Here is a 13,018-nt window from a genome sequence, read left to right as displayed (position 1 = left end):
TGATGAGGGCAGGGAGTGTAGGAATCCCAGGGACCGTTCTTGGAAGTTTCTCTGGGAGGAAACCAAGTAGGTTGGGGTGAATGCATGATGCCAATCTGTGCATGTGTGAACTATATGTGATCACATGTATGAAGCATGGGCACATGACCTGATGGGGTCTGTATGGAGTATGCACAGGTAAGGGAGAGGCTCGAGGACTGGCCTTCTCCCCCTTTGTCATCAGCAAAATAGAGTTCTTCTGGGTGCCTGAATAACTTGATTCTGGTCCTATGGAAGTGGAGAGTCCCTGTCTACTCCCAATCCCCTCATCTCAAGGCTTTTTAGTGTAGGCCCAGACCAGAGCTGCCTCAGGCCCCCTTGGCCTTTCACTGTGATCACCTCCACCAGCCTGCTCACCATGACTTCATCCCTCCCTCTCCCTGGGCCTGGTTGCCTCAGTCAGTAAAAATGTTTGGGGCATGTCCTGAGTCTGCCTCTTCTTTCGCTTCCTGTAGACCCAGGACTACGGTTGGCAGGGAGCTCTGCTCTGGTTGGCTGGCTCTCATCTCGCAGGATTTAGTTGTTTTAATGACGTGATATTGGCCTGGTGTGTTGGAAAAGGCCTTGTTCAGATAGACCACTGGGCCAGATCTGAGAAGATGAAATCAAATAGGAATAAATGTAAAGTCTTACCCTTGGGTTCAAAAAATCATTTCACAAGGATAGGATGGGTACAGGAGCAGACAGGGCTAGGCAGCATTTTGACAGAAAGCAATTGGGGGAGAGGGGAAACGGATGAATTCTGTCCACAGGATGATGGGACAGTTCCCCCAAGTAATGCTAACTAAAGCTAGTTAGTTTCCAGAACCATTAGATTTGCAAAATACTTAATAAGATCTTATTTAATTCTCACACCTACTGGGAAGTAGGTACTATTATTCCCACATTATAGATAGGGAAACTGAGGCAGACAGAAGTGATTTGATCAGGGTCACCCAGTTAGCAAGTGTCTGAGGCTGGATTTGAATTCAGGTGTCCCTGACCTCAAGGTCTATGCTCCCCAACTGAAGGTGTTAGTCCAGAACCTGTATTCTGTCCTAGTCAGGTTCCAAGAGTTCACAGAGTACTGTGCTTAGGTTCTGGGTGCACCATATTTTAGGCAAGATTTGGTGAACTTCAAGGTATCCAGAAGGCTATCTGCCTAGGGAAGGGCCTTGAGATCAGGTAAATGCGAAGATCACATAGAAGAATTGGGGGTGTTTATTTCTCTTGCAGAAGATTCAGGGTAAGTGATGGCTGTGAATGAGACCTGTTTTGCTTGGCCCTGGAGCACAGAGGTAGCTTTGAGTGTAAGGGTTACCTTGAGGGGTAGTGAGCTCCCAGTAGAGGCTAAATAACTGTGTGCTTGAGGCACATCCTTCTGAAGCACGGGATGGCGGGATGGACTGGGAGCCTTGGAAACCACTTAGGGCCCTGGGAACCTGTTTTTTGCCACAGACAGAGAACAAAGCAAAGACTCACCCTTCTGCCTCCCCCCAGAGGAATGCTTCTCAGGTTAGCCATGTTATACTTCTGGATGATTGAGCTGGGTTTGGGATGCTTTCTTCCTCCATAGCTAAATGCTGTCCCTAAAAAGTTCCCTTGTGGTGGCCTGGTGGCATGGGGAGGGGTAGAAAGGACACAAGACCCGGGTTCAAACACCATATCTGGCCCGATGCACAAGCCCATGAGGCCAAAGGGGCTGGGGCAGGTCTGAGGCCAAGCCAGGGGTCCTCTTGTCTTCATTCAGCTTGGACCCAGTCCTAGGTAAGTGGTAGGTAGGCACTACCATCTTTTCCCAGCTACTTTACTTGGTATATTTACCACACCTAGACACTCAAGGTGGGTTTCTAGGTAGAAGGATCAGGTTCTTTTTACACCCATACCCTTGATCCCTCCTGCTGAGTCTGACAGGCCACCTGGCTTAGTAGCATGTTGTCCCTCCCTGCCCAGCCAAGCCCCCAACCTGGAGGAATAAAAGGCAGGGGTGTCACCAGCCTGAGAACTGGACACTGAGGGCCCAAGAGAGGCCCGTTTCAGTCAGATCAACATCCACAGGAGGGACTAGGCCCAGGAATCTTCTCTGTTGATTTTCAGGTAACCTTGGGATGACCCATTTGGGGAAGTACAGGTCAGAGTGGGGGGAACCTTGGCTTTCATTTGCACTGTGAGTCATTGATGCATACTGCCCAGGGCAGGGGAATGAGAAAGGCTACAGCCCTGGGAGAGGGAAGGACAAGAAGCCTCAGTTCTGGGCCCAGCCCAACACTGACCAATGCCTTTTCCTTTCCCTGGATGGAGGTCTGGTTCTGGGGGCCCATCTAAGCTGGATCACACACATTCAGAACTTAGAAAATGAACATCACAGCAATCACAAAAACACCTTGAAGGTCATTTATCTAGTCCAGCATCTCCAGTTGGCCCAGGATTATTGGGTCCCTGCCTCCCCCAACTTGGCAAGTTGCCCCAGAAAGAGTGGGCAGAGTCCAGCTCAGCTCCTTGACTGTGGGCAGTAAAGACTGGAAACTTGGGGGGCCATAATCAGGGGTTCTTCCATCTTCAAACCTTGGGGGTCATTTGTCTCTCTCAGCCTCAGAGCCAGCTTGGACTTTGGAGCATTTGGCCAGGAGGGGGGTGGTTTCTAGCCCTAAGTCAGGCTTGTTCATACTATGGGTAAATAAGCTGTTAGCCCCAGTAAAAAAGGAACCCACAGGGAGGCCCATGAGGTGATGAGTGGCACGGAAAGGGAGCCGGATAGTGGGGGTACCAGGCTCTCAGTTCCAGTCAGGGATCCTTACCTTTCTGGGGAGATAAGACCTCTGGGGTAACAGTAGGTAGGGAAGAGAGCAGCCTGAGGGACTGTGGGGGGCCTTTCTGGTCTCCCCCCAGCCCCAGCAACAAAGGCCTCCTCTCTCTGAAGCAATCTGAAGGCAGGTGCCCAGCCCTGGAGGCTCCAAGAGGCATTTATAGGACCAGGATTCCCCTGGGCACCTCATGTCACCTCAATGTTTAGGACAAGAGAAAGAGAGCTGGGTTTTAATCTTTGCAGAATTAGTGAACCTGTGGGCACCATGTCACCCATCAAAGGAGAGGGCTGAGCCATCTGGATCGTCCTTCCTCAGCTGGGCACATCTGTGAACTGAGTTGCAGAACTTGGCATTTGCTGGAGACCCATGGGCACAGCTGGCACATGGCTCTTGGGCTGATAAGATTTCAGCTTTGGCACTTGACAGAAAGACCTCCGCACAGAGGAGCACAGGTCGGCTCATGCTAAATCCTTTATTGTGGCTCTTGTCATCACCTCCCGCCTGGGGGTCTTGGGGAGGATGACCGCAGGCTCAGCCCTGCAGGTCCCAGCTCCGACCTGGACACATGATTTGCCCTTCTACAGACCTCTCTTTTCCTATGTCCTGAGGGGGGCTCCTGCCCTTACATAAGTGGGCTCTCCTTGAAGAGAGAGAGAGGGAGAGGCTGGCTCTTGCTGCCCTCCATCCTCTCCGTTTTCAGCCACTCCATCTTCTGCTGGTGCTGCTGGATGGCGTCCTTCACCCGGGTGTCCATCATGGCCTCTGTGAGGACGCCGTCCTCTGAGGCGTAGGCTAAGGCCTGGAGGAGAGAGAAGGACTGGGGATGAGAAGTGACCAGACTACTATCTCTGCCATGCTCTTGGCTAATCACCATACAGCTCAGAGGCCTCTGCAGGCCTCACCCCGGAGTCACCCCATTCAGCCACTCAAACCCTTACAGGCTTTTACAGACCACAAGGGGCCCACAGCCCAAGGCCCCTGCTTCCTCCTAACTGGGAACTGTGGTCCTGGAAGACATTGGAAAGGCCCCGGCAGGGGTCAGGCAGTCGCCCTAAGCCCCTTGAGGCCAGTGGGTGGAGGGTGGGCCAAGCATGGCTAGATTCCAGCTCCTCCAGTTCACCAGAAGGGCCTCCCATGATGTGAAGCTCCTGCTGTCCCCAATGTCATGAAAATTCAAGGAAGTACAGTTCTGCAAGAGGAAGCAAAGCCCCTGATCACCTCGTCAGGAGCAGAGCAAAGTATCTGGAAACTTGGCACAAGACACACACTAGGTTTCCAGGGGACTTACAGGGGGTGCTCAGAGAGACTTTGGGGGCCCTGGTCCCAGGCAGAAGGCTCAGAGTCCACCTGGACATGACTCGTGAATGCAAAGCAGGCTTCAGAAGGGGCCTGTTGAGCTTAGGGGAACAAGAGGCCTTTAGGGTGACACCAGCTCTGCAGTGAGGAACCTGGGTGGGCACTAATCCCCAGGCCAGCCCAGCTAGCGAAAGGAAAGTAGCACCCAGCTGCCACACTCTCTTAATTGAGACCCAGCTCCAGGGCCACGGGCTTGTCGTCTTGACTGCAGAGGAACCAGGAGGAGCCTTGCACGCAGGCATCCTTGAGCCTGTGCTAGCTAATGAGCTCTACCAGCCCAAAAGGGGATACGGCATCTCATGAATATTCACGGCCCCCACCCCTCATTCTGCAGAGGGCTGAGAGGCCCGAGGCCAGCCTCACACCCTTCAGTTGGCCAGGAAGAGGCTTCCTAGCTGGGCTCTAAATTCCACCGGTCTGGTGGGGTTCAAAGCAGATGGTCTCTCTCCCCTTAGGGCCACGGAGCAGCCTCATTCCCAAGGGAGGCAAGGCTAGTGGCTTCCCTGGGTCTTGGGCCCCACGTGCCAGAAGCACACACGTAGATTCAGGGACACAGCAGTGCGTGGTTGCTCCCTGGGCCCGCAATGCCCATAAATTCAATTGTGGAAGTCCCAGCAATTTTGTGTGGTTCACATGCTGCTGATTTTCTCAATGACCTTCTAAAAATAGAAAGCTCAGGGCCTGAGCTGTCAAGAAAGCAAATGGGGAAGGCGCCTGGCCCGCTGGGAGCAGCTCCCGCCGTTTAGGAGGCAGAATCTTCTCCTTTCATGTAGATATTTCTAACCAATCTCTCTCACCTGCCTCATAATGGAGGGTGCTGTCAAATGGAGGAATTCACAATTGGCCTTCGGGCGATTTGGAAGCAAATTAATTTTTACTTCCAGAAGGGGAGGCCAGTAGCTGGCAGGGGTGGGGTGAAGGAGAAGGTGCTCATCCCTCCAAAGAATCTTCCTGGGGGCTCCCCAACTGTGAAAAGAGGGGCAAAAGGACTGGAGGAAGTGGCCTCAGTCCCCTGGCAGCGAGCCCCGACCCACAGGGCTGGGGCCTTCACACTGACATGGGCATGAGGCCCATGAGCTGACCCCTCCATTCAAGGTCACATTACTTTTTTTTTTTTAAAACCAGTTTAAGAAAACCAATTTTGTGACCCTAACTGTTCTTCTAGGTGTCAGGAGATGAATGGAAAGTGAGCATCCTGGACACAGCCAGATTCTGACTCAGGTTCCAATCCTGGCTCTTGGGAGCCACTCGCTTCCTGTGTGATCTGGGGCCAGTCCACCCCTCTTTTCTGGTCTCAATTATCTGAAAAATCAGAAAGTCTTGGACTGGATGATCTCTGAGGTTCGTCCGGAGTCCCCAGACTGGGGATGGGGTGGGAATGGGACAGGAGCAATGGCATCCTTCTAGGCTGGATGGGAAGTGTCTCCAACCCCCACGCCTGCAACAAGGTCACTGCTGGGACCCGCCTGGCCATGGAGCCTGCACTGTCCCCTCTGTGCCACAATGAGGCAAAGGAGGAATAAATAAAAAAATAAAATGTGAAACCCCCAACACTTAGGGATTCTCATGCAGGTCACAGGTCACATAAAAATAACCACCAATAACATACTTCTCTGGTTGGCAGAAGGTCTAAGGTCCCATATTTGAGCCCCGCAGTGCCACCTCCCCCCCATTTTCAGTGTCATGTGACACCGGCTCAGGGAGGGATGGGGAAGCTATTGTTTATGCCTTTTCTTTTCTAGGATTGAGAAAAACAACCAAAGTGGGCTGGATTTGGCATCCAAAAGATCTGAGTTCAAATCCTGCCCCACATACTTAATGGCCAAACAACCACCAATAAATCACTCAGCCTCTTAGCTGTTTCCTCATTGATAAAACAGAGATGACGATGATAACGCTCACTTCGCAAGGTTATTACAGAGACCAAACAAGATGATGCCTATGACGCAGGGCAAAGCTCATGGTGATCTAAATGCTGGCAGCCTTGTGTGAGCGCTCTGATGCTCAGCGACACCTTGGGAAGTAGGTGGTCCCCCCCTCACTTCTCAGGTGAAGAAGTGACTTGCCCAGGGTCACAGGGTTCATAGCAGGGAGATCAAGATTTGACTTTGGCCCCCCAGAGCCCTCACACACCAACACCCCAAAAGGCTCAGCCTGAGCCCAGAGTGATGAGGGCATGCCTTCCCACAGGCCAGTGTTGGCCTAAGGCAGTGTGACCCTGGCAGGCAGCAGCCCCTAGACTGCACAGAAGGGGGAAAGAGACCTTTCTAAAATGATGGTGCCCCCAACAAGGAAAGGTGCCTAGTTGTGGCCTGACCAGGCAACAGAACAAGCTTTCCCCACCCAGTCCTGGGTCTCTTCAAAGAGCTTCCAGGAGGTCAAATCACTAGGTGGAGTCATATGGAACATGCAGTCTGCTAAAATCCCCAGATCTTTTTCAGATGAACGCCATTTAGCCAAGCTCCCCCCACCTCAGGCTTGGGAAGCAGCTTGTTTTGAATAAAAATGAGATTTTGTATGTGATCTCACTGGATCACATTTTTATGTTCTAGCTTGTGTGGAGCTTTCTGGGCCCCATCCCCCACTGGGCTAATTCTGTGTGATCTGCAGGTTTGATAACTGCCCTCATGCCTTATCTAAGTCACAGTGCAAAGGCTCCCAGAGATTTCCTTCCAAGGTGACTACTCGCCGAGTCAGCGCATTCAACAAGTTTGAATATGACTAATGCTCTCCATTTTCATCAGCGGCTCTACTTGGTTTTGACTCCAAAGGCCATCCCTGGTCCAGGCCCCCTCCCCGCTCCCTTCTTTTACACTATAAGCCTCCTGAGGATAGGGACTTGTTTTTTTCTTATTTATATCGCCAGCACTAATCACAGTGCTTGACACACAGCAGACACTTAATGAACTGACTTGATGAGCACCACTATCTAGCCCACACCTCTCCATATCTGCTATAAGAACAGCACTAGAAAACTATGACTGCTTTGCTCCCCTCTGCGTAAATGATACCCACAGCCCTTGCTGGCCTACCAGCCTGAGGGAACCAGGCCAGGCTTTCGATGAGCTCCCGCCCCCATCCTGCCAGCTCTCTGAAACCACGGCTCCATCTTCAACATGTCTGCAAACTTTGACCAGGACCTGAAGCCAAATGCCCACGCCTATCTGTCTTTCTTTTTAGAAACGTGGCCCGCCTGCCTTTCTCCAATGGTGTCTGAATTCACTAAGCACCAAGGACAGCTCTATGACTCTCCCTGTTTCTCCTGAGTGGCTATTTGGTGTTTGAGAAGCAGAACTGAGGGCTGAATGGCTCCGCTTTCTCACAGGTAATGCTACTGTCCCATTCACCTCAATCAGGGCTCTGGTCCCCACAAAGCGCCACAAAACCCTTTTTCGATTTCAAGCTTCCTGACAATCTTTGGAAATCTGTTATTTGTCTTCCTGTCTCTGCCCCACCCCCCCATAACACCTCTTGTTTTTTACGAGCTTAAATTCCCTTGAATTTCTAGAGAATCAACTAAAAACCAAGTTGAAATAATTAGTAACTTTGCCAAAGTTGAAGAACATTAAAAAATCCCACACAACTTATTAGCATTTCTACACAATACCATCCAGCAGCAACAGAAAGAGAAATTCCATTGAAAATAACTCATTATATAAATATATTTATAATATATAATATTTATGCATCTGCTTGGGAATCTACCTGCCAAGACAAACTCAGAAACTATATGAACACAATTAGAAAACACTTTTCACAGAAATAAAGTCAGATCTAAACAACTGGAAAATTATTAACTGCTCTAGGCTAGGTCAATATAATAAAAAATGTAATAAAAATGACAATTCTACCTAAATTAATTTATTTAGTGCCACACCAAATTACCAAAAAATTATTTTACAGAGCTAGAAAAAAATAACGAAATTCACCTGGAAGAACAAATGGTTAAAAACATCAAGGAAATCAATCAAAAAAATGTGAAGGAAGGTAGCTCAGCCATGTCAGATCCCAAACTATTACAAAGAAGTAATCATCAAAACAATTTAGTACTGGCTAAGAGACTGAGTAGCAGATCAATGGAAAAGATCGGGTGCACAATACATGTAAATGGACAATAGAAGTCTGCTATTTGATAAATAAAAAGACAAAAGTACTGGGAAAACTGGAAAGCAACTGGCAGAAACTAGAAACGGACCAACATTTCACGTCATGCACCAGGTTTAGGTCAAAATGGGTACGTGATTTAGACATAAAGGGTGACACCACATGCAGATCAGGGAAGCACGGAACAGTTCATCTGTCAGATCTATGGATATGGGAAGATTTGACTAAACAAGAAATAGAGATCATTACAGGCTATAAAATGAGTAATTTTGATTAAATTAAATTAAAAAAGGTTTTGCACAAATAAAACCAAGGCTAGAAGGAAAGCGGAAAACTGGGAGAAAAATTTACAGCAAGTTTCTCTGATAAAGGCCTTTTTTCTCAAATATAAAGAGAAATGGGTCAAATTCATAGGAATATAAATCACTCTCCAATTGATAAATGGTTAAAGGATACAAACAGGCATCTTTAATCGTCTGAAAAAATGTTTAAATCACTAGTGCTTAGGGAGAAATGCAAATTAAAACAACTGAGGTAACACCTCACACTTATCAGATGAGCTAATATAACAGAAAAGAAAAATGACAAATGTGGAAGGAGATGTGGGAAAATTGGGACACTGATACACTGTTGGTGGAGTTGTGACCTGAGCCAGCCACTCTGGAGAGCACTCTGGAACCATACCCAAAGGACCATTAAACTGTGTATACCCTGTAAGCCAGCAATAGCATTAGTAGGTCTGTATCCTAAAAAGATTAAAACAAAGAAAAGAACTTATATGTGCAAAAATACAGCAGCTTTTTGTGGTGGCAGAGAACTGGAAAATGTGGGGATGCTCATCAACTGGGGAATGGCTGTGGTATATGATTGTGAAAGGATACTATTGTGCTGTAAGAAATGAAGGATGCTTTTAGAAAAACCTGAAAAGACTTACATGAACTGACGAAGAATCAGAACACTGTACGCAGTAATAGCAACACCGTCTGATGACCAACTGTGAATCATCCAAGACAATTCTGAAGAACTCATGATGACAAATGTTCTTCACACCCATGTAGTCTGAATGCAGACCAAAGCAGACTTCTTTTGACCTTGTATTGTTTTTATGTATTTTCTTTCACAATAGGACTAATACGGAAACCTGTTTTGCACGGCTGCACACGTATAACCTATATCAAATCAATGACGGGGTGGAGGGGAGGGAGAAAGAGAATTTGGAACTCAAAATTTTAAAAAACAAACGTCAAAATTTTTTTTACGTGTTTGGAAAAAAAATAAAATATTTGAGAAAAAAAAGCAAACATCTGGATTTGCTGTACAAGACTCTAAGCAACTATCTTCGCACCAGATACTGTTAGGTGTCCTCCACCTCTGGCCACGAGAGTGTCTTATTCCTACGTTTGAAGCTTTGGTCCAGAAATCCAAAACCTATTCTCAGAAACCATTCTTCTTCACTAAGTTGGTTGCTTTGCAATCTTCTTGTCTCTCCTGAAGCTCTTGCCTTCCAATGGCAAACATTATGGAAACACTATCTGTGCGCTGGACGTCTTCAGTGACTTTCCCAAGACTTTATCATCTTTAGCAATATTTTCTAGATTCCCTCTGGCAGTACCCTTTGTGTCTATGTGAATCACCAGATGTGACCACTAGGAGAGAACTGTGACTATAGGAAGGTTTCTGATTTATCTTCCATCACACTTAGACCCTTTTCATTTTGGAGGGTTCATGTACTGACAGCAACCACTTTCCAAGTGAAAGCCATGTGTTTGGGGGAGGGCATCCATGTTCAGGTCTGCCCACAAATGATGAGAAGCCTCCCATGGTATGGAAAGCACAGGGTTGGCCTGAGTGACAAAGTAGGTCATGGGTGTTCTTTGTAACTCTTCAGGATTTGTTCCTGAGGACACTTGAGTCTGTAGCTTGTGTACAAATTAGGACAGAAGTCACAAAACTGAGGATAGTGACATTTTAGTGGAAAAGGAAAACCTCTAACCAAGAGAGCAGATCTTGCTCTGAAGAAGGTGAACACAGTTGGCCACCAGACATGTTTTACATTGTGCTGAGGTTTGTTGGGAGCATCATTTGGGGTCTGTGCTGGATGTACCCTTTCTCTCTCCGTGGGAACACACTAAACTAAGTCTTCGATGGAGACAGCAGCATACTATTCTAAATTTATCTGCCAGCATATAAATAATTCTCTCCACTCCCACCTTCTTTGCTATTCCTGCTGTACCCACAGCCATGCCCTGCTTTTTTGGGAAGCAGACATATGTAAGGAGCTGGTTCCAGAACTCTAGGCCTGGCTTTGGATGTAAATACAGCCCCCTTAGAAGACTAGCACACCTGTCCTCTCAAGGAGGTTTAGTTAACTGTAGCCCACTAACTGACATCTCCCAGAATCAGTTCATGTTAACAGGAGACCCACAACACTGGGCAAACCTACATCCATGGCCATCCTGGTGCTGTGCCCCTAGGGCTAAGGGCTAGAGCTGGAGTGCGACTGTTGAGGAAAAGACCACACAAATTCCATCCTGCACACACAAAGATACTGCTAATGCCCCTCTCTCCCAGCTACTGTCCAAAGGACATATGCTGTGTGAGGTGTTGATATAGAAGCCATAGCTATAGTGAGCAATCCATATCCTTTGAGATATGGAATTCCAGCTAGATACAGTAAGGAGGATTCAAGCGTAAGTGGCTGCCACAGAATCAGTCACAGAATGCCCAAGGTAGAAAGGCACCTGGGCAATCATTCAACCCAGCCCCTCTTATGAAGAAACTAAGCCCCAAAGAAGGCTGGAGATCAGTCCCCAAAGCAATGATACTCAAGTCTGAAACCTGGACTGATAAAGAACAAGAAATAGTTCTAAGAACTAAGAGAAAGAGACTTAGGTTATGGACCATGTGCAGAACTGGCAGACCAAATCCCAGTTCAGACCTCAAACCTGAAAAGTTCATTTAAAAAAAATCCTAAATCTGTTTGAGTTAATAGTTTAATAAAAAAGCAATTTTTAATTTGAACTCAAAAATAGGTCTAAATATCAGCCTTTACAGTGGCCAAGTTCCCTATTCTCTATCATTTTCCTGTAATACCCTGAAATTCTTATTTTCCTAGCCTTAAATCAGACTCCTTGGGGCCCATCTATCAGTTTTCAGATGAACCTATCCATCTGCTCAAGGAGCTTGCCCCAAGGCTGCTGCCTTTTTAAATACAGAATAATGTTCTGCTGTCTCCATCGAAGACTTAGTTTAGTGTGTTCCCATGGAGAAAGGGTATGTCCAGCACAGACCCCAGACAAGTACAAACATGAGCTATCACCTCTCTAAAGCTTTAAGATTAGTTCAGACATTGTTGTGAGGCTCAGATGAGGATAACATGTAGAGCCCTGTGCATCTCTGATATGCAGTAGGTGCTTAATAAATGTTTACCGATTGATTAAAAGTGTCAGCTACTATTTGTTAATGGACGAATCTGAAAATGTTTGCTCTTCTTTGCAATTTTGGTGACTGTTTACAATATGTCAGTTTATGTGCTGATCCAGATCTGAACAGCCCCGTCAGTCTGGAAGGCCCAATGGCCATGGCCAATTTACTACATCTATGATGGAAAGTCTGGGCCTAGTCAAACCCCATCTGTATTTTATAGCTTACAAATCTGAAGGATCCCTTATTCAAAGACATTTCACACAGTCCTATGCTACAAACAACAGAGCCGGGAAGGGGCCCGTGACTTAATCAACTGCATACATAAATATGGAAGAAATGGCTAAGATATCATCCCCTTGTAGCAGGCCTACACCACCTGACCAAATACAAGCACTGAGGCCACAGCCTGGTCCTGCCTCTACTAATTCCCCAGACATAATGGGAACAAGGTTAAGGAAGAGCTGCCCACCCCGTGAGAGCACCCAGGAAGAACACGGATGGAAAACCAGAAGAAATCTGAAAGGGCTTCAAGCAAATATGGGAAAGGAAAAAAAAGGCAAACATGGACAAGGCCAGGGCTTAAATCTGTGAAAGAGTAAAATCAATTGAGTGCATCATAGCTATTTTTATGGATTTCTGAAAAGAAAACGGATACTAGGTGGATGGAAACCATGCCAAGCTTCTGTGGCTGAGGCTGAATGGCAATGGGTAAGCCTGAATCACCTGGCTAGTGATGGGCCTCCACAGAATGGCAAGAAAACCCCAGCAGAAAGAAGACATCTTCACAAAGTTGATTCACACCTGATCACACACCAGACCATGGCCATGAGAGGCCAGCACAACTCTGAACTGGCAGCCCTAAACTCCTTGAATTTGGTTTACATTTTCACTGTGCTCACCTCAAACAGCTCCCCCAGATGCAGAACTAGATAGGACCCGTCACCTAGCAACCAAATTTCCACTCCTCCCCCTTCCCACCCAAAATCCTTCAGGGTATTCAGCTAAGCACAAGATGATCTTCAGGACAGCCAAGGAGACTCAATGAGAGGATGAAGCCAGAGGCTGCAGAGGCAAAAAGGGGGGTGGGAAGGATGGGGAGAAGAAGCTGTCCTTTTTGACATGGGTGAGAGATTACCAGTGAGACTCAGTCACAACCACTGCTCTGCCCCCAAGGAGCTTGGTGGGCTGGAGCCCCGTGAGCAGCAGCCACGGCAGGGGCCTACTTGCCTGGGTCAGAGGAGAGAATAAGGGCACAGAAAACAAGTCTCAGGGAACCCTGGCTGAGCTGGTTAAAGGAAATGATCATG

At 47.5% G+C, this 13,018-nt stretch overlaps 1 protein-coding gene across 1 annotated transcript in view; it reads right to left on the bottom strand.

Annotated features, from left to right (window-relative positions):
* Nucleotides 1–3,278: 3,278 nt before the first annotated feature.
* Nucleotides 3,279–13,018, bottom strand: part of ATAD3A (ATPase family AAA domain containing 3A) — a 60,267-nt gene continuing 50,527 nt past the window's right edge. The window contains exon 16 of the mRNA XM_072608512.1: nucleotides 3,279–3,624. Within this exon, the coding sequence (XP_072464613.1) occupies nucleotides 3,448–3,624 (177 nt within the window). The 3' untranslated portion in view covers nucleotides 3,279–3,447. The remainder of the gene's footprint in view (nucleotides 3,625–13,018) is intronic.

Source organism: Notamacropus eugenii, chromosome 5 (genome assembly GCF_028372415.1).
Source record: "Notamacropus eugenii isolate mMacEug1 chromosome 5, mMacEug1.pri_v2, whole genome shotgun sequence".
In the NCBI taxonomy this organism is placed as follows: Eukaryota; Metazoa; Chordata; class Mammalia; order Diprotodontia; family Macropodidae; genus Notamacropus; species Notamacropus eugenii.
The sequence above is the reverse complement of the archived record's forward strand: the minus strand, read 5'-3'. Positions and strand labels throughout refer to the sequence as shown.